General features: G+C 35.6%; 1 protein-coding gene across 4 annotated transcripts in view; it reads right to left on the bottom strand.

The window, feature by feature from the left end:
* Positions 1-23,381, bottom strand: part of TMEM117 (transmembrane protein 117) — a 541,860-nt gene that overhangs the window by 90,983 nt on the left and 427,496 nt on the right. For all 4 annotated transcript variants that reach the window (XM_082666768.1, XM_082666767.1, XM_082666770.1 and 1 more), the window contains one exon: positions 6,541-6,700. In XM_082666768.1, coding sequence (XP_082522894.1) covers positions 6,541-6,700 — 160 coding nt within the window. The remainder of the gene's footprint in view (positions 1-6,540; positions 6,701-23,381) is intronic.

The following is a 23,381-nucleotide window of genomic DNA, read 5'->3' as shown; positions in this document are numbered from 1 at the left end:
ATAACAGTCTGTCTACCCACTGGACCAACGATGATGTCAGAAGCACAAAACGGTGACAGTAAATAAAGTTGCGATTCAACCTCTAAGACACATATCATGAAGAGAACAGGCATTTATGGTTAATCTAGGAACTATTTAAAGAATTAACCCTTATTCCATGTCATCATGTGGGACCCATACCAGAAATTACCATTACTGCGTTTTCAAATAGGAGTGTAGACCTTGCATAAGAAAAATAAAGATGAAAAATAAATGTGAAGAGGAACTTTAAATACTTTGAATAAAGCTATATAAAGTATTCCCAAAGCTGAACAATATGTTAACAATATGTTAAAACTGGTGAACAGACATTTAAACAACCCTTTCTAAGTAACCTGTAAGCAAAACAGTTGAAATAACTTATCCGAAAAATAGATGACCACTTGTCAAAACACTATGGCTCTTTAATTAAAATAGTTTCACACTTGTTGCTCTGCCCTACGTTCTAAAGGAACTGACTCCACTTTCAAAAATTATGACCTCAAAAGAAGTGCCCTACTAAAGTCAGGTCAACAGAGTTTGAAAGTCTACCAAGAGGCATAATGTCTATTTTTTTTTAAACTAGTCAATCTGCTTCTAAGAATGATGCACGAAACAGAAAAAAAAAAATTAGATTTTTAGATGTTAACACAGTGAGATGTTTGTTGAATGTAATTTTCATAATTATTGCTTCAGTGCATTAAGAATTAATGCACTGAAATATTTTCAGGACTTTTCAGGAAATATCACTTCTCTCTATGTGCTTTCCAACTAGTCCAAAGAGTTCTTTTTAACACTTAACTGAGCATTTTATTCAAATTTTTATTTGGATATTTAATTACTGTGGGATCATACTTCAGTGGATATGACTTAATCTAATAGTATTGATGGTTCATTCTCTTGCTGTTGGTAAACATTTTACTTCTTGAAAAATCTCATGATCTTTGGCTTTCCTGAAATAATGTTATGTTCATTCCTTTGTTCTTTCATTCAGCAAAATATTTATGGTAAAGCTGCAATGTACTGAACATGAGTTAGCTGTGGGAATGAAAAAATACATTTCCTCTCCTCGAGCTCACATGTTACAGGGGGAAGGCAGGTATGTAGGTACAAAGATAATAGGCAGGTATATAGATAAATTACAAGAACGAGAAGTATTGAAAGGATGTATCAACAGTGTTTTCACACATGTATTCATGAAAATATGATCCTTGAATCTTTTTTCTTCTCTTTAAAAGCCTCTCTTCTAAAAGATTTCTCTCATCACCTTGAAGCACGTAAAGCTATTACATATATGATGTGCATTTTATCTATATTATGTATCTATTTATATACATAATATACATAAATCTAAGATACACACACACCCACAAGATGATGCGAGAAGCTTTCTAGGGGAGAGGCTGTTAAAGAAAAGGAAGGTTCAAGGATACATATATATGTGCAAAACCTTCCCATAGTTACCTATAAACTCTAGCAATTTAGCTCACAACTGTATCCACCTCCTGGGCACCTTGTTCAGCAGATGCTATCTTGATGCTAGGCTACACTGGTCCAGTTGTGAAGCTGAAGAGTTTTTTAATCTCCTTACACCAATCTGCCAGAGTCCAGTTATGTAAAGCATTTATGAGAAACTTGCCCATAGATATAACTTCATCAGCCTCCGTGGTCATCACCACTGCCTAATCCTGCCACCTCCCCCACACACTGGCTCCTGCACTCGCTCCTGCCTGTATCTATCTTTCTGGCTTCTCATCTCTCCTACTCCGTCTCCTCCTCTCTCTTCCCTCTCTCACTCTCTCTCTTCTTGTCTAGTAAAAAGCCCAGAATGTTCTTTAGCTTATGAAGAGAAACTTCCTTCTTCTAAAGTCTTCATATCAGAAAATAGATCCTGGCAGCGTGGGTTAGTTGAATTTAAAAGTGTGAGGTGGGAATTTTTACTTTCTACCTGAACCATTCATCTAAATAAAGATAGTCTTTCTCAAATGTCTCTACTTTTCTACTCCTATTTATTCTATTAAACTGTGAATTCCTCTCTGCAGCTACAAACTCCTGTGCGGTGTGTCACTGATCTTTGATCTCCCTTCCCCCTGTCCCCCGTCTCCAGCACCGGGTGCAGTGCACACTAGAAATGAATCTGTCAACATTTTCTGAACTTAATGGAACAAAACTGATTCTTACCTTGATGATTATGATACTACTCCCAGCTAGAAAACTTTTCTTGTTCATTGCTCTGCCTTTTCAAATTCTAGCTGCCTGTCCTTCTAATCTAATCTCTGCTCTGAAGCTTTCCCTTACTACGTTGGCTACACGTCTACACTGCTCTCTCTCTCTTTTTTTTTGGTGAACTCCTAAGACACATTTTTGTTCTTTGCTTACTCTATAACATGTTGTATTTTTAATTCTTATATGTCTTAGGTATATCTTTTCTTCAATCTAGCAGAAAAGATGAGTAGGTGGGATAGAACTGCAAATTAAATACTTATGCAAGGAATTAAAGGAGTATATAAAAGTTAAGTGATGTAATTATAAATATTAAATGAATTTGAGATAAGATTTCCTCAGAGGGAAGTGTTCTGTACAATTTACCTCTTATGTTCTGTAGTAATGTGTGATTTATATGAGTCATGTTATACTTTACTGGCAACTGTTTATGCCTTAGTTCTAGTGAATTTCCTAAAACTACAGAAATATGTGATACAACCAATAGTTTTCACAATAAACATACAAAATTCTATTTAAAATATTCATAAAAATAAATAATTGCACTTTCTCTACAAGTATTCAGAATTGGCCTACTAATTTTGTTAAAATAAAATCTTTACAGCAGTAATATCATATTCTAATGGTTTCTTTTCTTTTTTTTTCTTTTTTAACCAAACATTAAAATCTCTTTCAATCATATAAGTTGAATTTTCCTACCATTAGAAAAGCCTAGGGGCTATTGCTTTTAAATCACTTAATTCTAATGAGGGAAAACCTTTCAGTAAAACTACTGCCTCCATTTCCACGAAGTTTGCTACTTTTCTATTGTTCTCTTGTCTAAAATATGTGAACATAAAGTGGATTAGATCAGAGTTTAGCTGGTTATGGACTTGTTAGGACATTTGTATTAGATATTTTTAAAAAGCTTGACTATATATGGTTTCTGGGGCTGTTTCCTTAAATTCACTCTCTCACCACATGCACTAGTTCCTTGCACTTCAACATGATGCTCCCAGAGCGGGACAGAGTTTGCATGAGACTCAGTGCTGAAATGCCACTTCTTTATCCTCTATTACTCTGGGCCTATTGCCGCCCTTGTAAGGCTCTGTGCTAGAGAGGCTCCAGGGATATATCATTATAAGCTATGGTTTCTGCTCTATAGAGCAGGAAAAGGTGAAATGCTGATCTGCAGTTCAGGTAAAATGTGCTGCAGGACTTGCAAGGAGGAATTCATCCCCTGGCTTTACTGAGGGCATTGGAATGGTCTTCAATGGTAAAGTGTAAATGAGCAGAGCAGGAGACAGATACAACCTGAGGAGGAAACAGAGGCTCACAGACATCCTGGAATAAAGCGTGCTGTGGTTGGGGCCAAGCAACAGCCCTCAGGGCTGGGTAGAGCCAGAGCACAGAAGATATGGGAGAAAACACAGCCAAGGGCAGACCGTGGAGAGCCCTGAGAGAGAGCTCCTAGAGTCTGGACTTCATTCTCGGACAATGGGAGTCACTGACAATATTTTTGGTTGAAAAGTGACATATACAACATGGCATTTCAGCTTGGAAGCTTAGGAAGGTGAGCTGTGTAGGGTGTGTGGGACAAGGGGACATCTGGAGGCAGAAAGTTTCACTGGAAATTATTTTACAATAATATAGAGGAGAGCCAGGACTGGAATGGTGGCAGAGAAATGAGCAGGGAAGGTATGGCTACAAGAGACGTAACAAACAATGAATCGATAGGCCTGGCTGGCTGACCAGGTGTTGGGGGAGAGAGAAAAGGAGTTAACAGACCTACTTTGGGGGCCCCATTTTCAACTCCTTGTATTAATTTGGTTTTTGAGGCCCAACCTCTCCCCCTTTTTCTCTGGGACTGCTTCACCCCCAGTCAGTTCACAGCTGGATGCAGGACAATCCAGTCCCTGCTATTCCTTCCCTGGAATCCAGAATTAGACCCGACAGCCAAGAGTAGTCTCCCTCTGAGGTGTTGGCTGTGGCCACCTTCTTCTACGTGAACTGGAAAGCTGAAAAAGCTGCTTTACAGTAAGAGAGAAAAAGAAAGCAGAAGTGAAAGAGAAAAAGATGAGAGATGGAGAATAAGAGCTAGGACTGGGTTCCCTGTTACACGTTAGTCTCTGCTTTCATGTGTCCCTAAAATGCTACTGCATCCCTCCTCTTTAATTCTGCAGGCCATCCTTATAATGCAGTAATACATTTCCTTCTTTGATTAAGCTGGCTTGGCAGGGTTATTGTTACTTGTAGCCAAAATGGTCCAAACTGATATATTCCTCAGCAGGGGCCCTCCATCTTCAGTCAACTGGTGCTCTGGCCACTCTGTACACACTTCAGTACTTTACTGACTCCACATTTTCATGCCATTTCCTTCATCTAGAATGCCTTTCCCTTCTAAATCCTGCTGACTCTGCCTGCATAAATCCTGACTATCTTTCCTTCCATCTCTCTTTATGAAGTACTTTTTGAGTGAGTCCATAATATCTGCAAATTTTAATGTTACATTTTCCCACTTCAAGTCCCTGATTTTAGTGAACCTATTGCAAGAATAATTAAAACTATATAAAGAGGGTAAAAGATGGTGGATGGTAGCAGGAAATCAGGAAATTTATGCTCTCACATATACAATTTTTTTTTCACATATATAAATTTAAACAAATTAAAAGATAGGGCTTCCCTGGTGGCGCAGTGGTTGGGAGTCCACCTGCCGATGCAGGGGACACGGGTTCGTGCCCCGGTCCGGGAAGATCCCACATGCCGTGGAGTGGCTGGGCCCGTGAACCATGGCCTCTGAGCCTGCGCATCCGGAGCCTGTACTCCGCAACGGGAGAGGCCACAGCAGTGAGGCTCGCGTACCGCAAAAAAAAAAAAAAAAAAAAAAAAAAAAGATAATGGTCTACTTGGCTACTAGTACCTTTGACTTTAAGATGGGTTCAATGAGGTACCAGTAGGCCACTTGGCCAAAGCAGATATTTTACATATAATAGTATGTTAGTTAGGAGGAGTATTAGATGAAAAAAGATAAAATAGCCTTTAAAAAGTAATGCATGACATTATTGCATAAGTGCTATAAATTTAATTTTATAAATATCCAGAGGAGGTCCTATAGCAAGTGAGAGACAGGTATGGAACCTTGCCAGTGCTTCCTTACTCAAAGTCCAGGGCTTTCTTCACTATGCTAAACTATCCCATGGGAAATAAAAAAAAGAAATACATCAATTTTTAGATGAGAAAAAGAATTCAATTTCATTTAATTTTTAAAAACAATAATGTATTTTAAATCATCATCTATTAAAATAATAATATACTCTAGGAACCCTCTTGAGCCTCTCACACCTCGGCTACGTTATATACCAAAAAAACCCAAAAACCAAAACAAAACCACCCAGATTGTTATTCTCTTTTAAAACACTAACACTAAAACACTTAATCTCTTATAAAGGCCTCTCTTTGCCTGTAGCAATGAGAAAACCAATCTGCTATCCTGTGAAATCTCACATAAATTCAGAACACAATGAAGTTTACTTTCCCTTCAGCAATGGAGCTTTTGTTCCGGTCACTTACAATGCCTCTGGAGAGGAAAACACAAAATTGCCTTATGAAAGTAATAAGAAAATGTCTAGCAAATGGATGGGTATTTAATGAACAAGATAAAGTGCCAAGTAATAGTTAATGTCTCTTTCCGCTCGATTCAAAGGAACACCCCTAAGACCCCAAAGCATTCACACCAGAAGATTACACGAGTAGCACTGATAAGCACGATGCCATTGTACAAAGAATCTGTTGCTAAGCAGGGCAGAAATATTGTTTACATGAAAATGGAATGATCTCTGGTGAATACTGAAAGAAAGTGATAATTTCCATAAGCAGAAAAAGCATTTTTATATTATTCCATTTCAACTGCTCTAAAGCCCTAAGTTGCTTTGGCAATCGCTTATCCCTGCTTTGTTGGCTTATATCATCCTCATCTCTGCAGTTTTCCATTTTCTAAATGGCAGGCGTTTTTTTGTTTTGCTTTGTTTTGTTTTTTTCCCTGAAACTTTGGCAAAAATACCACAACCATTCTGTATGGTTTCCAGGGGCCACCTTTCAATGGTCATACAATGACTTTTTGGTGCCCTTTTCATAAAAGCCCAGTTGGTTTATCCTCTCAGTAAAATTGCTGAAAATATGATCAGGGAAGGCTCCATTTATAGCAACTGTAAACTATGCATTTCTCTAGCTTTATGGAGCCTTTCACTGTATAGTGTTTGTTTACTGAGAACAGAGCATGGAGTGGCTTCAGTGAGAGGAGGAAAATACAAAGCCACTTACCTGCATTACAATAAGGAGGTCAAAGACCAAGATGAAAGAAGCCAGGAAGGCTCTGGAAACTTCATCACTGGGCAAAAATCCCCGATTCAGCTTGTCCCAGCTGATCCAGTCAGTTGTAATGACAAGTACAACCACAGATGTCAGAGTGAAAAGAACCGTCCTGAAAGGAACAAGACACTCAGTAAAAAACATTAGACGTAATAATATAAACAGTGCAGAGTGCATGTGATCTGCTGTATTAAAAGTCTACCCCTTGCCAAGTACCTATCCTAAGGCACAGTCACCAAAGGAAGATGAAAAAAGAAGCAAATTAAGAGCTTTCTTTCAAAAGCAATTAGAAAAAGGTATGACAGCATCTCTTCCAAGATTTTCCCTAAAGGGCAATAAGGTAATGGTTATAGAACAAATAGTTAACAATAAAATATTACAAATAATCATGGTTAGTGCAATATATGTCCCCAAAAGAGCATTGGTTGTAACTCTCATTACACATACATTGTTTTACTGAGGGTGGTGAACAAACATATATAGGAACATAAGGCAGATGGGTAAGGAAGTCTTTGGATTCCATGGTTATTCTACAGAAGAGAGGGAAGATAGACTGGTCCCTTCATTATTCCCTAGCCTGATGAGCTCTGTAGAGGAACCACCTCTACGTGCCAACTGTGTAGCCTCTTCTCCTCATGGTACTCATATCATAGATATCTTGTGGCCTAATGACCTGTCCAGGTCACACCATGTCTAATCCTCCATCCATCGTTATAAGATACTAGGGGCCTGAGATTTTTCTCTTACTTATTTTTGTAGTTCCTGTAAAATCTTACATAATTATATGCAGATGGAGTTCAAAGAATGTTTGTTGAAATTGTAACAATTATCAATTAAGCTTTTTATAGAAATCAAAAAATATTTAAATTAGTCTTTAATATTGACATTCAAAGTAAATCTGAAATCCGGGCAGTGAAAATTCAATCTGCCAGAGAATTGTCCATAATGTTGTAAAGCCTCTGCTTTCAGAGCTATATTTGTATATAGAGATTGTTTTGAATTATAAAAAGGAAAATAAAGAACAACAAATATTTTGAAAATAATTTTAATGTAAAGGAATAAATAAATAAGAGAAAAGAAAAATGGAATAATATGAATCATCCTGGAATTCTCTTAACAATTGAACAGAATACAAATTTCTAAACTGAAATTTTGGTTTTCCTTTTCACAACTTTTTATTTGGAACAAGTTATACGCTGATAAAATAAGTATAATGAACTCCTCTTTAGATTTTTTCCCCCATGAATAGAAAATATACATTTTTTTTTAATTTTGGAAAATAAAATTTTTTTTAAATTTACTTATTTTATTAAAATTGCAGACTCTCAAAAGAATTTGACTCATGATCTCCAAAACATAAATTAAAAATTATCTTTGCTATTGTTTAGAATATCTTTGAGCATTTCCAGAAATTCAAATGGATTAAATGAGCATGGGAGAAATCCAAAATAATTATTAAAATACAAATAGAAAGAAATTGCAAATATTATATAGTCAAACATAAGAATATTGGAATTTTAAACAAAATTTTCTCCAGGTTAAGTTGATTCATTTGTTTTTGTCTTTTTGAGTTTGAGAAACTTCAAGGAAATTTGAATGCAATTACCACAATTTCTTTTGTCAACAAGGAACATAACAACTTCCATTAAGAACAGATAAATATTGACTATTCTTTGAATCTCCTTTTGGTGATAAGGGTACTTCCTCATCACTCTTGGCTTTTCATATGTGTGTTTCACAAGGATGCTATGAATATATATAATTCTTCAGGATGTACTGTATGACCGTACAGGTTGGTAAATGGTTGGGATCCCAATTCTCTCAAGCTCCCCCTTCTTTTCCTCCCCAGCTTCCTTCACAAGGCCCCACACCTTCCTGTTATCCAGCACTACAGGGTGGAGTCTTGGTGAAACATGGGTACTCCAGCACCTCACTCCAACTCTATGGCCAGCATCCATCCTATTGGTTCAAGCCTGTGGTTGACAGGTTAGTTTTTTTTGTTTTGTTTTGTTTTTTTGATTTTTTTGATGTGGACCATTTTTAAAGTCTTTATTAAATTTGTTACAATATTGCTTCTGTTTTTTTTTATATTTTGGTTTTTTGGCCCTGAGCCATGTGGGATCTTAGTTCCCAACCAGGAAAAAATGAACCCATGCCCCCTGTGTTGGAAGGCAAAGTCTTAACCACTGGAATGTCAGGGAAGTCCTAACAGGTTAGTATTTTTAATATCATCCCTGCATTTTCCCCAAGAGCTACGTGGAAACTTCTTTTTGTGAAGACAGATGATTACATTGGAATTCATACTCTAATGTTACTTTGCTGGTCTAAATATGTAAACTGATACTGTAAAATTAAATACTAATGCAGAGGAATATTTTTAGGTGACAAAATCTGAGATTTTGGAATAAGCGTTTGTTGAGCAATCACAAACCTCATCTATTACAAGATTTATAAAGGAGTTATTCTTTTTTAATTTATTTTATTGAAGAATAGTTGATTTACAATGTTGCATTAATTTCTGCTGTACAGCAAACTGATTTAGTTATATATATATATATATATATATATATATATATATATATATACATTCTTTTTCATATCCTTTCCCATTATGGTTTATCACAGGGTATTGAATATATTTCCTTGGGCTATTCAGTAGGACCTTGTTGTTTATCCATTCTATATATAACTGTTTGCATCTGCTAATCCCAAACTCCCAATTCATCCCTGCCTTACCCCCTCTCCCTTGGCAGCCACAAATCTGTTCAAAGGAGTTATTCTTATTCATGCTAACAATTTCATTGTGAATAAAGTCATTAAAATTAATCATTAAAACTCTTTGGTAATGAGAATTTATCATAAAGCCTGTTGTATAAGAGCTTCCTGAGATCAAATCTGCACCAATTCATGTCTTAGATGTTTGCTTTATTTGATACATTTCATTTATCCAATATATAATAATACTCTTCCTAAGACCTTTTCATAGGTGTTTTCCTGGCTTTATTAAGTACTTCTGTTTTGACAAAGAGTATTGCTACAGATCTTAAGAAAAAGTTACTGGTAATATTTTATTACTCTAAAGAGAAATTAAAGGAGGTATTCTGCCCTATATTTAATATTTAATACTAAAAAAAGAATAAAAATGGCAATCATTAAATATGAATGCATATAGCTCAGAGAAAGCTGTAAAAATAAGTCAAGAGAACGGAAAAAAGAAAAGGAAAAGGGGGACCAAAATACATTAATTGGTCATTCCACCTCCAAAATTATATTCAATGCCTTATCTAGATATAGGTATGGAAGCAAATGTATTGCTTGTGGCTTGTTTTTCTGAGCCACATCTTGTAAAACTGATAGACTTTACCATGCTATGATAATTCAGTTAAAACACCAGTTTAAAAGAACCATGATTCAATTACAAATTACTGTTACAGTCATATGCCACTTGTAATGTGTCAGGGTCTGGTATAAGAGCTTTACACAAAATAGTATAATCCTTACTACAAGTCTACTGTCACTACCTCCAATTTACAAGTGCAGAAACTGAGTCACAGAAAGTTCAAATAACTGGACCTGAGTTAAAGACTTTATACGTTATATAAGATATAAGATGATTCAAACCTAGGCTGACTCATGACAGTATGTGTCACAACCATTGTACGTATTGTCTCTCATAGGAAGCACTTGATTTTACACTCTTGTTACTAGGTCTGTAGCTAAGATTTCACTTATTTTCCATTTTTATTATAAGTATAATGTTGGAAAATTATCATCCAGGAATACTTAATATTGAAAAGTAAAACTCACAGAGACTCTGACAAGGACTGACAGGAAACAGTTAACAGGGATATTTTCATGGCAGTGAAAATGGACCCTCAGGGATGCTAACCATCAATGCAGCACCCTTGGGTTTTTATTTAACCAGTATGGTTGAAAAGATGTTTACTCTGGATCACGATTCTTGGGAGTTTCAGCTTCTCTTTTTAAATAGCATCCAATTAAACAATTATCTGGATTATTTCCTTTCAATATGCAGCCAGCACCAGCAGGACATCCTGGCTCATCAATTCTACTGTCTCTGGTTTCTGGCCACCAGTCAAAGGGAAAGAACTCATACATAATTATCAGCTCGAGTGGTTAGTCTCACTTCCCTGTTTTCAGATTTCTAGTTTGTTTGCTTTTCCTCAATTGTTGCTAATTCCTCTTAGATTAATAGGAATTAGAATGTGAGACCAAGAAAGGATAACAGAGCTTTTTAAATTCACTGCTTCCCAATCTCTGGGCTGAGCTCCTGGGAAGCACAGAGTTGCTAAGAAGCGTGAATTTATATGTGCACTATGAGTTGTCTGTAAAGTGAAAAAATGAAATGTTTCCAGAGAGGTTAGGGGACTCACTCATGTCACACAGACTGCCAGGGACAGAACTACCATGAGAACTAACTCTGAGCAAGGACTTGCCCTGTAGTAAACCACTTTCTCTCTTTTGCTAAAAATCTTCAGATATGCTAATCTTTTTTTTTTTTTTTTTTTTTTGCAGTATGTGGGCCTCTCACCGTTGGGGCCTCTCACTGTTGTGGCTTCTCCCGTTGCAGAGCACAGGCTCCGGACGCGCAGGCTCAGCGGCCATGGCTCACGGGCCCAGCTGCTCCACGGCATGTGGGATCTTCCCGGACCGGGGCACGAACCCGTGTCCCCTGCATCGGCAGGCGGACTCTCAACCACTGTGCCACCAGGGAAGCCCATGCTAAAAATTTTAATATCATCTGGATCTCATCTGGGAGCATACTTTATAGCCTACCCAAATATCTATTGTGTATGTTGACTGGAAACAGAGTAGTACATATAAATGAATCAAGATAATCCCCCAATTTGGTTTAATTCATAGTCTAAACCACTCTTTCACACTAATTTCTGGATTTTAAAAAATACTGAACTTCTATTTTAAGTAATTAAATTAGTTAAAATTGCTTTTCTTCTTCCAATCATAACCACTTTAAGATAGACTTATTGCATAGTTAAACAGCCTGAAATCAGGGATTAAATCAAGAGAGAAAAGAACTGGCATTAGGCTTCGATTATCCACAGAGGGCTAACTCAGTGTTAATTATCACACAATTTCATTTTGATTAAACCAGGCGGCAGGAATGTACAGAATCTCCTAACTAAAAGAATATATGTTGAACCAAACAAAATTGCCAAAATTTGACCATGTTTTATCCTACTAAAAATAGCCATTTCATGTGATTCAACATAATAAATATGCTTTTATGTGTTTTAATATATTAGCCATTTTTCATGTTCTAAAATGTTTATAATCTTTGATTCCAGTTATGAATATCATATTCCTTTCTGATCTGGCTGCACAATTACTGTGATGGTTACAGGAAGAAAAAATCACTTTAATTTCTTTCTATAATACTTGTGTTAAAATTTCGGAACTCAATCAAAACAAGTCAGATCGTGTTTCATGATTTCTCATAGCAATATAAAAATCTGCAAATCTTATTACAAATGAAAGGTTTAATGTTATCACTACAAAAAAGAATGAATGCACGGATCAAGATAGTAAATTTAGTCTCACAATTAAGTTAGATATAGTCTCATATTTCAAAGTACGAAATACATGAAATGAAATGTGGCATGGCAATAGAATTTTAAATGATTTAATATCATAATTTCTCACCATGTGGTTTAGAGGGAAAAATACAACAGGCAGGCATAAACAGAAGGATGCTTTCCTTCACTTTTCGTTGCAAAACTGAGAGCCAGTTCAAGCATCCAGTTCCATTCTGAATACCAACTACCAGCACAGAGAAGTCACAGATGGCCATGAGAGAATGCTGACACTTTCCGTTTTGCTTGTTTTAATGATCAATGTTGCCATTGCAACTCTGTTAGTAAAACAATCACCACTTGGGTCCTCAAGCCAGTTCATCCTGAAATTCATGAGTTTACTCAGTACTGTAGCCTAGCTGACGAAGTCAAGATTGCTCCTTAGAAGTCTGTAAGGAAATGGTTTTAGTGTCCTTCCAGTTTCCCACTCTTGGGATCAGGAAGCACCAAGGGAACACAAAGGTGATGTTTGCTAAATGACCTAGGGAGGGAGCACAGCTTCTCCATGTGGCTTTCATTAAGTAAATGTCACAGTCAGTTCTTGGCCAACCTGAACACACTTGTTAAGATAGGATCCCTGAGAAAGAAGATGCAGTTATTAACTTGTCTTATTTGTGGCTGCATTGGGACCTGGAGTCTATAAAGGAAATTATTAGACTCTAGTGTTGTCCGTTAAAGTATACATTTATGTGTTATTTATATTTGTCTATTATTCCATGAAGGAAAGTGCTCTGAACATAGCAGGAGCTCAAAAAACACTGAGCAAATTGGAATGAAGAAGGAACTTGGTAACTTGTTCCTGCAAGGGCATGAAAGAGGTGGCTGAAAAAGGCACTTCTGGGTTGGGCCATTTGGCCGCAGAGATTGTACTTTACGTGGACAGTGTCCTGGCATCCTAATCTATGTAAACAATGTCCCTTGGAGTTCTGCAGTGTCCAACCATCGCAACTTTATGTGGAGCCCTGGCCATTGGCAATCTTGATATAAGAGGTGGAAATGAAATGACCACATTTCTTTTAGTGGCTTGAATTCTTCTACCTATGTTTGAGTGATGTTAGTTTACTCAGAGGTTCTTAAAAGTAGCTTATTGATACAGAGCAGAGTTAGTCTTGGTCAGGAGAAATCATTTTATTTTCTTTGTGTTTCATAGTTTTAGGGGTGGAATAAAACACACGTTCTAGGAAAAAGTACTTAGTACACTGCAAAGTCCTTAGGATTTGGGCTGTGTCATTCATTACTGATTATCAATGACCAGCACACTGTTGATATTTAAAAAACAGTATGAATAAATCAATCTATTTAACCTGATGTAGGAAATACTTATCCCTTACCCTTCACCAAGTTCAGATACTTCTGCAACTCATGGTACTTCCTCCAGTATTTACAGAGCAAAGAAAGAGGCCTGTGCAATGCAAAATTAGGTTGCATGGACTTAATGGGCATGTTAATCCTCTGTGTCTCTTAGCAAACTCACCAGCACAATTTTTCTTCCTAGTGAATCACCTTGTAATTACTAAATAATTCACCAATTCAGTAGGATGAAGCATATGAGATATACTCTACTAATTGTTACCCCAGGTATAAAATATTACCACAAGTTCAGTAATGAAAGTGGTAATAAAGATAAGTGTATAAATAAACGCTCATTAACTACAGATAATGCCAGCAAGAACTATACCCATTATTGTTTATTTAATGAAAATAAAACGATAGCTATGATACTCCAAACATACTTTTGACTTTTCAAAATGCAAAGTAGAAAACTTAAGTTAAACATACCATGTTGCATTTTTTTCCTGTTAAATTTGCTTTTTAAAAAAATAAGAAAAACCAGGATCTTCTGGGGTGAGCAGGACGAAAGTATGCTTTATTTGATTTAAAAAATAGGATGAATTTACATACTGGGTTAAAAATAAAGGTTCAGGTAAAATTTTGTGACTTTGTTGAAGCCAGCCAAGATGTTTACATAAGTCAAACCAGGACCAAAAGTATATTTTCAGTATCATTTCAAATATCTGTTGAAGAAGATGTATCATCAGGAGACTGTCCATTAGGAAGAATGCTTTCAGAACTCTCCACAAGTATCCCTGGAAGAAAGAATCTTTTCAAAGACATTGAGGACATGATATAATGGCTAGGAAAGTAGAGATTATGAACATAAAATACTTTTCTTTTATGAAAGAAGACTACAAAGTAGACTCCAGGAACAGAAAAATTCCCTAAAGTTATGCAAAAATATTTAAAGGAAATAATGTCATGTCACAATGGAAGATCAAAAAATTAATATTAGGTTTCATAAGGGACATGATTCATTCTTGAATTCTAATGGAAAAGATTTTTAAAAACACCTAAAGCTTTATGACCACAGATATATATTTATTTTCTTTTGGGAACCTGTGAAGAATCTTTGATTTATTTATAAATAATTCAGGACCAGCTAGAAAAAATACATCACTCAAAAATAGGGAAAGAGCATGTTGGCACTAGTGATCAGAGGACCAACTTATAAATTTGATTTAATTAAGGATAGATTGTTGGCAATTTAAAAGCACATTATCCACCTTGTCTGGTCAACCCAGTGGAGAATTTTGAAGCTACGTAAAAGTGTAATTTTATCAAGAATTTAGATAGCTCCCTGGTAGAAAAAGCAATTTCAGGTAATGTACAAGATTGAAAAACAGTTGCTTTTTGAAAGAGAAAGTCATATTGTAATGCATGCAAGGGCACAGAGAATTCAAAAAACATTTATTGAGCATATAAGGCACAGACGTAAGTTGAAGGGACATGGGAATGATCTCTGCCCTTAAGGAACTTGTCACCAGCTAAATGATGGCAATATATACAAAACAATCAAACCCGAAGTTAAGCAAAAACCATGATGCTATGGAAGTTTTCAGGAATATCTGATTTATTTTTATTCAGGTGTGAAAAGTAGCTAGGACATTTAATGAAATTAGACCTAAAAAATGAGTAGATTGCAATAGTGGAATGGATATTGCAGGCAAAAAACAAATTTGAAAGAAAATATGGAAATGGTAGTGGGTGGTAGTGAAGTATTAGGGAAGAGTGCCAGATGTTTCCAAAGTTTCTAGGTTTTGTGACTAAAAAGATTGTGATGTCACTAACTGAAGTGAGAAATATGAAAGAAACCAGGAATGAAATATTATGAATCCTGTTTTGAACACCTTGTTGAGTTTAAGGAGCTGGTGGGACATCTATACAGGAATGAATAATAGTCAACTGGAGATAGGAATCTGGGTCAAGGAAAGATCAGGCCCTGAATTTTGATTCATTCAAATACAAGTAATTGTTAAAGACATGACGATTAATAAAATTTTTCAGATAAAAAAAGAAAAAGGAATAAAAAGAACAGAGAAAATCAAGGACAGAGTCTTGAAGATCACCTCTTTTTATGGTATATCCAGAGAAGCCTGGAGGATGACAAGGCCATAGACATATGACATGATATATGAAGAAATCCAAAATAAAATAATATTATAGAAGCCAGAGAGAAAGATAATTTCAGGAATGAATTTGTGGTCAAAACCCCCAAATACTACATAGAGGTTTTATGGGATATAGACTGAAGATGGACCACTGTTGAGCACACTTCTTTCTTTAACACGGCTCCTTTGAAAATTGCAAAATTGGATGTAAATATAGTTTCAGATATTTTCTCTGTAAACTCAGATATGGGCCTAAGTCGTGTTCTGCTCCCAGGATCTCTACTAGTAAAGAGGAAGAGACAAATGAGGAAATTATTTGGGTAATCAATTTAAAACCATTTGGTTGCAATTAGCCAAGTAATTGACAATTTTATTAGAGTTTATGCAAATATCACAAGCAAAATCGTTGTTTTGCAGGATGGCTTCAGTCCTGGAGGGAAGTTAAAGCACAGATCGACAAAGAGTAGAATGTAGACAACTGCAGTAATGCATGAATGATATGGTTATAATGATACAGAGGATAAATAAAAAATATATTTGAAAGCAAAATTAATAGAACTTACGTTAAACCTGGATAATACTTAATGAAGTAGGGAAGTTGGAAAGAAAGTTGGTTTGAGAACAGACTATGAGATAGCTATTCAGAGAGCTGCAGAAACCTGTATTTGCCCTGGTAGTACCCTGGGCCCTGCAAGCGGGCAAAATTCTAAGATGACCTTCAATGATCCTTGACCTTGTACGATCTCCTCCCCTTGAGTCTGGGCAGAACCTATGAATACTGTGAGATATCATTCCTGTGATTATGTTACTTTATATGTCAGAAGGAATATTTACAGACTTAATTAAGATTACTAATCAGTTGGCCTTTGGTTAATCAAATGGGAGATTATCGGGGTGGGCCTAACCTAATCACATGAGCTCTTTAAAAACAGAGTTTTTTCTGGCTGGTAGCAGTAGAGGCAGTTGGAGAGATTTGCAGTGTGAGAGGGAGGTTCTCTGTTGTTGAGCTGGAGGGGGTCATGGGACAAGAACATGAGACCCTCTAGGAGCTGAAAGCAGCCCTGGCAGACAGCATGAAAATGGGGATGTCAGTCCTCTAACTACAAGGAACTGAAATCTGCCAACAACAGGAAGGAGCTTGGAAAGGACCCTGTGCTCCAGATGAGAAGGCAGCTGACAACTTGATTAAAGCCTGACCAGAGAATCCAGACACATCTTGCCAGCCCTGACCTACAGACTATAAGAAAATAAATGAGTGTTGTTTTTTTTTAAACACTATGTTTGTGGTGATTTGTTATACAGCAATAGAAAACGAATACAGCTCTAGAAATTTAGGATTCTTGGGATCCTAAAATAATTGCTTATTGGAAATATTTCCAAGCCACATATAGAAATGCTTAGCTCTTGAAATCTGAGATAATTAAGATCAATTAAAATCATTACCTATCCAATCTGGAAAATAAAGCCAGGCTTCTGTGAAACATCTAATCACAGGAAAATGCTCACTGAATTAAAAAACCAAAATTAGCCTTAAAAAAAGTTTTGGTCCAGCTTCTTGTCTTCAGGTGCATAAATAATTGTACAGGGAAGGTTCTATTGATGTCTTTTCTTAAAATGTAACAAGAAAAAACGATGCTTTCAAAGTGCATCCAAGCATATTAAAATGCCACCTAATACCTAAATGCAATTTCTCTTAGTTAAATTTAACTATCCTTGCACTAAAAGGTTATTAGTCAGAATCTACTCCATGAGAAAAACTCTTCATATATTTAAAAAGAAAACCTCGTAAAGGGCAAGAGAAGAACAGGCTTCTGGTCATGGCTTATAGTACTTATTTATGTGCACTCAGAAAAGTCAGTTACCCTCTCAGGATTAATTTCTTATCTCTGAACTGGTGATAATGATTATGATGATGATGAAGAGGAAGTAAATGATGATGATAGCAGTTATAAAGTATTAGGTAGTTATATTACTGCACCCATATACTCAATTCTCAAACCAATCGTATGAGGTAAGTACAATTAATCACCTCGTTTTGCATAAGGAACACTGGACTTTGAGAGATTACGTAATCCAAGATCGCAAATCTATTAAATATGGAGCTTAGATTTTAAACCCATGTGTCTCTGACTTCAATGCCAAGCTCTTAGCCACTGTGCTATTCTGACTTACCTATTTATGATGTTGTGAGGAATGTATGTGAGATAACTGAAGATTTTAAATATTGTTTTTATAATTTAAAGGTAATAATCCAATCATTCTTTAGTCTTATTTCTCCAAATTATTCAGCAGGTATTCAAGGATAAAGCTACTATGAATTATCTCACTCTCAAGTAGTTAAGGAGATTTTCTTTGAATTATAAGACTTGTGCGTTTTTTTAAAAAATTAGAGGTGATGTGTTTAATACACAAACCCTTATTTCTCATTGATAATAATTTGCTCTGCTTTGTTTGGTAGCATTAAGTTAAAAAAGACTACCCACCCTGGAGCTGGTTGTGTGCTTGCACAGGCACAGAAATATCTGATTTGGCTCAATGCAGACTTGGAAAGTATCATCCATTAACTTAATGAAATTAGGTGATTTTCAAAAATTATCATCATATTTTGATTAATTTCAAGAACATTTAAAGGATCTAAGGTGTGTGACTCTCTGGTAGGTAGTTTTCAAAGGGAGGTTTTTTTTTTTTCTGAAATAAATAAAATTCGGATGAATTAACTCATCCAGTTCAAACTTGTACATTTTCATTATACTTAGTTTACTGGCCCCATTCCCGGCAGCTACAATTTAGACCCTTATCATTCTAACACCATCTATTCCTCATCTAAGAATGAAGGGCTCTAGTGCCATTCTGCCTTCCTTTCCAGTTGAGGGATTTTAGAAGGTCATCCTTTTTTCCTCATTTCCACTGTAAGATGTTTATACTCTTTCCTGGTTCACAGATCTTTTGACACTGGTGATGCCACATGAATTTCACTGTGTGTTTGGTAACAAGATGTTGGGACTGCATGAGCCCAATAAGCACTATTACAGCATACTGGATGGGAACCTTCAAAAGAAATGTCAAACATCTACTCTTATGCTTGTGATAATAGTTCGAACTGTTCATTGTGGGATACAGGAGTCTAAAATGTTGGTACTAGCTGGTGGGAACTCTTTCTTCCTACATTCTTCCCCTTCCAGACCCCAGATGTGCCACCCTCAAGGAGAAGTGAGATGTGTATAGGAGGGGGAAGTGGGAAATGCTGCCATAGAGTTGAAGCTTAACTACAGAACAATGCAATATATAGAGAGAAAAAAACTCAGCAATAAAATAGAATGAAATAATGCCATTTGCAGGAACATGGATGGACCTAGAGATTATCATACTAAGTGAAGTAAGTCGGAAAGAGAAAGACAAATACCATATGATATCACTTATATGTGGAATCTAAAATATGACACAAATGAACTTATTTACAAAACAGAAACAGATATAGAAAACAAATTTATGGTTACCAAAGGGGAAAGAGGGTGGGGGAAGGATAAATTAGTAGTTTGAGATTAGCAGATACAAACTACTATATATAAAATAGATAAACAAAAATGTCCTACTATATAGCACAGGGAATGATATTCAATATCTTATAAATAAACCATAAATGAAAAGAATTTGAAAAAATGTGTGTATATATATCATATATTTATATATAACTGAATCACTTTGCTGTACAACAGAAACTAACACAACATTGTAAATCAACTATACTCCAATAAAAAAATTTTAGAAAAAAGAAAAAAGAGAAAAACATGTGAAAAGAAAAACAAAGAAAATTAGTCTTTTAAAATCCCTTCTTTCTAGTACTTAAATGTATGACTTTTGATCCTGAAAGAGTTTTCTGAACCTGTCTTATCAAATAGTCTTAATCTACGCTTTGCTTTTCCAGATAAGCCTTGACTAGACCCCTATGCCTGCTTGTGCCAAGCCTCAAATTCTTACCTGTTTATACTTGTTAGGGAAAGTAATTTTTCCTTTTCTACCAATAGCCTTTTTTGTCATGGTGCAGTTATGGACTTTTAGCAACCGTTAAACCACAATTAGCTAAGATAAACATCTTTTACACCAAGATGATAAACTGAGTTCTTTTGTTAACCATTCCCAATCCCATTGATGTTTTAGTGATGATCTATAAAAGGAAGTAAACCCATAATAGCAAGGAGAACATGAGTGAGAAAGATTTTGAATTTCCAGAAGAAGGGGATAATTGGATTTAGATATATGTGACACAGAATGAAGGAAGCAGGAGCATAGGTACACACAAAGGCTTAGTAGAGAGGTCTTCATTTCAGTAAGATTCTGGGGAGCTCAAAGCAAGGAGATGGCAGGTATGAAAAGCAGGAAGAGAAGTGCCGTGGTAGAATTCTCTCTATTCTCTTCTCTTACTATCCATGATTTTGGGCAGCTGTTTGAATATGAAAAGAGAGGATCTATCTGACATTGGTACCGGTTACGTGGTCTTCTCTTAATGTCAGATTTAATGTCATCACCTTAATTACATGATCAGTCATATTATTTGATTCTTCAGTGAATCAAATTTAAAAATATAGTGTATAATTTAAAAACCATTAGTGGGTTTACAAATGTTGGGCTGAATCAATAGATAAAACATGGAAGGCAATTACAGTTCCAACAATGTGTGTAATTAACCTCAACAGTGTAAAAAAAATATACCTGATAGAAGCTTGGAGGGTGTGGAAGGGCAAAAAAGGCACAGAGAAATATGGAGCCATTACTTAAAGGCAAGAAATAGAAGAACCAACACTAAGAAAATAAATAAGAAATGCTGCAAAGACTGGGCTGAAGGGGCATTAGAAGGTGGTATAGGAGAGTAAATTTCCTATTTTTGATAGTTTGTTGTTATTACTGTTTAAACTTGATACAATTTAAAATTGTTTAGGATTATTTAAGATTAGAAAAACCAGAAGAACCAAATACAGGAAAAGTTTTAAGTGGCCACTCTTGGGAGTGGGCCTAGAGGTGGTAATGGTTTGCTTTTTATTTTATGTCTTTTGGTGCCACTTGAATTTTTGTCTTTACCATAATACATGTATTAGTTACAGGGTAATAACATCACATAACAAACCACAAAGCCATTCTAGTTTAAACATTAGACAGTAGAGACAGAAGAAAACTTGTTTTAGGTATCAGACCTCTATAAAGTTAATATTATTATAAAGCATAGGAGAAAGTTTCCCAATTCATTTAATGTCTGACAAAGTAACAAAATGAAAACTATGGGTCAATCTTAATATGAAATGGTGCTCTTACTAATTAAAGTTCAAGGAAATTAAAATTTAAACCATGAAGAAATACTTCCACACACCTGCTAGTGTGACAAAAATGTAAGTCTGACAATACCAAGTAGTGTTGAGGATATGGAACAGTGTGAACTAAATTATAGTGTTTAAACTGTTATAACCACTTTGGAAAACCATTTAGTGTTATGTAATATAATTGAAAATGCACATACTGTACAAGCCACTTCTGGGTATATACTCTAAAGAAGTTCTTGCAATGCACACTAGAATATTTCTAGCATTACTGATCATAATGACTAACAAAAAGATAACTGGAAGCAACATTAATTCAATGGATAAGTAAATTGCCTTGTATTAATGCAAAGAAACATTCACAGTGATGAAGATGAATAACCCACAGGTACACCAACAACACAGAGGAAACTCACAGATGTAATGTTGAGTAAAAAAAGCAAGGTGTAAAAGAATATATACAATCACATAAAATTCAAAAATGGGTAATCCATAATATATTATTTAGGGATGTTTGTATAAGTTTGTAAAACTATAAAGAAAATCAAATAAATTATTATTATAAGACATGAATTCTGGTTACCTTAATCTGTTTACCTCACAGAGTAAAGAACTGTAATCTAGGAGGCTGGTGGGTGGTGTGTCCCTATATTTGTTTATTTCTTGACCTAAGTAGTGGGTACTTGGTATACTGTTTGTAGTTTTTGATTCCCTATGATATATGCTGCACAGAGCAACAAAAATGACCTGTTGAACATAATCCAGGTTGTATCACTTGCTTCCTCCAATGGTGTCTCAATTGCACTGGGAATGAAATCCAAAAACCCTACCTTAGACCTACATGATCTCACCTTGTTTCCATCTCCAATGTCATCTGGTACCACTTTCACTCTGGCCTGTCCTATGTTCCTGGATCACACCAAGTTCCTTCCTGCTTTGCAGCCTTTGAATTCCTGTTCTTATCTTTGCTTTCCTGGTTTCTTATACAGTATTCAGCTTAAACCTCAGATAAGTGTTCTCTGAACTCCCAATCAAAACTATTCACCTAAGCATTCTTTTTCATGTCATCTTATTTTACTTCTCAACAAGCAATCTTCACAAAGCTGATATTTTTTCTCTTGCTGGTTTTTCATTTGTTTGTTCGTCAATCCACTATGCCTACAACACATTTTCTGCAATCATACTGCCTGGTTTCTAATTCCAGCTCTGTCACTTTGGGAACCACTTACATTATCTGTACATAACTCATCAGGTTGTTGTTGGGAGGATTAAACAAGGTAATGTTTATAGAATGTTCAAAAATGTTGCTAGCTTTAATATATGGTAGTTACTATTATTTATTTTGGCTCTTTCAGTGAATAACCATATACATGGTGAAATTCAGTATTATATGTATTATATGTATGTATTATATGTAATATATATTATAATATAATGTAATATGTATTATATTATATGTAATATACATATTATAATATATAATGTAATATATATTATATTATAATATATGTAGTAAAACCACAACTTTATATTTTCTCCTTTTGTTGGTTTTATGGTATCTAGAAAAGCATCTGCTTTGTCAGATTTCTGTGGTTCTCTGAGTAGTTTAGTCTACCTGACACACATACACATATGCACTAAAGAACAAAGGTTGCCCATGCTATCATTTACTTCCCTTGCCTCAGTTAGGTGAGACTTCTCCCCTCTCCTTTGCCTTCCCTTACATCTTCTCATCAATGCCATTCTCATCTGAGGGATCTCTGAGTAGGTTTCTCCACTCCACCCCCTGCCAACACACACACATACCCTCTTCTCATAAACACTGTCCTATGTCCCCAGACCCACAGGGTTAAAATAACAGATATTCAGGGGAATAGCACATGCTACTGAGTCATGCTGAAGGTCAATGTTCACATTTGTGCTTGGTGAAGAAAACAAAATGTCATAGAGTGAAGCTTAATTAATAGTTGTAAAATCAAGGAGGTGAGAGAGAACACTGAGAATGGATTCTGAATTTCCAGCTAGTGGGAAATCTTTTAGGCAGAAAACAGAGACAGAAAAAATGAATAAGAAACAGAGGAAAAATAACCTATTCAGAAAACAATATGTTATCTCCTAATCACGCATTAAACTGATAGTTCTATCATATTAACTGTAGCTCATATATATAGATAGTCAATGTTGGCTTGTTTGTAACTATACCAAGAATTCTTTAGAAAGACATGAAACTGAGTAAGTAACATTTTAGAGCCTAAAACAGAGATTCTAATTATTAAGTTGAAATGTTGTAAAACATTAAACAATTCTATTACTTTGAAAATGTTAATGGGATCCTTCAATGAAATAAATTATGAACTATAAGAATATGGCTTGATTACTCTATTTTGTTTTAGCTGGTGAAAGAACATGTGCATTTTCTATTTGTG

This window comes from Grampus griseus (genome assembly GCF_964374135.1).
Source record: "Grampus griseus genome assembly, chromosome: 11".
NCBI classification, from domain to species: Eukaryota; Metazoa; Chordata; class Mammalia; order Artiodactyla; family Delphinidae; genus Grampus; species Grampus griseus.
This window is presented reverse-complemented; position numbering and strand designations above follow the sequence as displayed.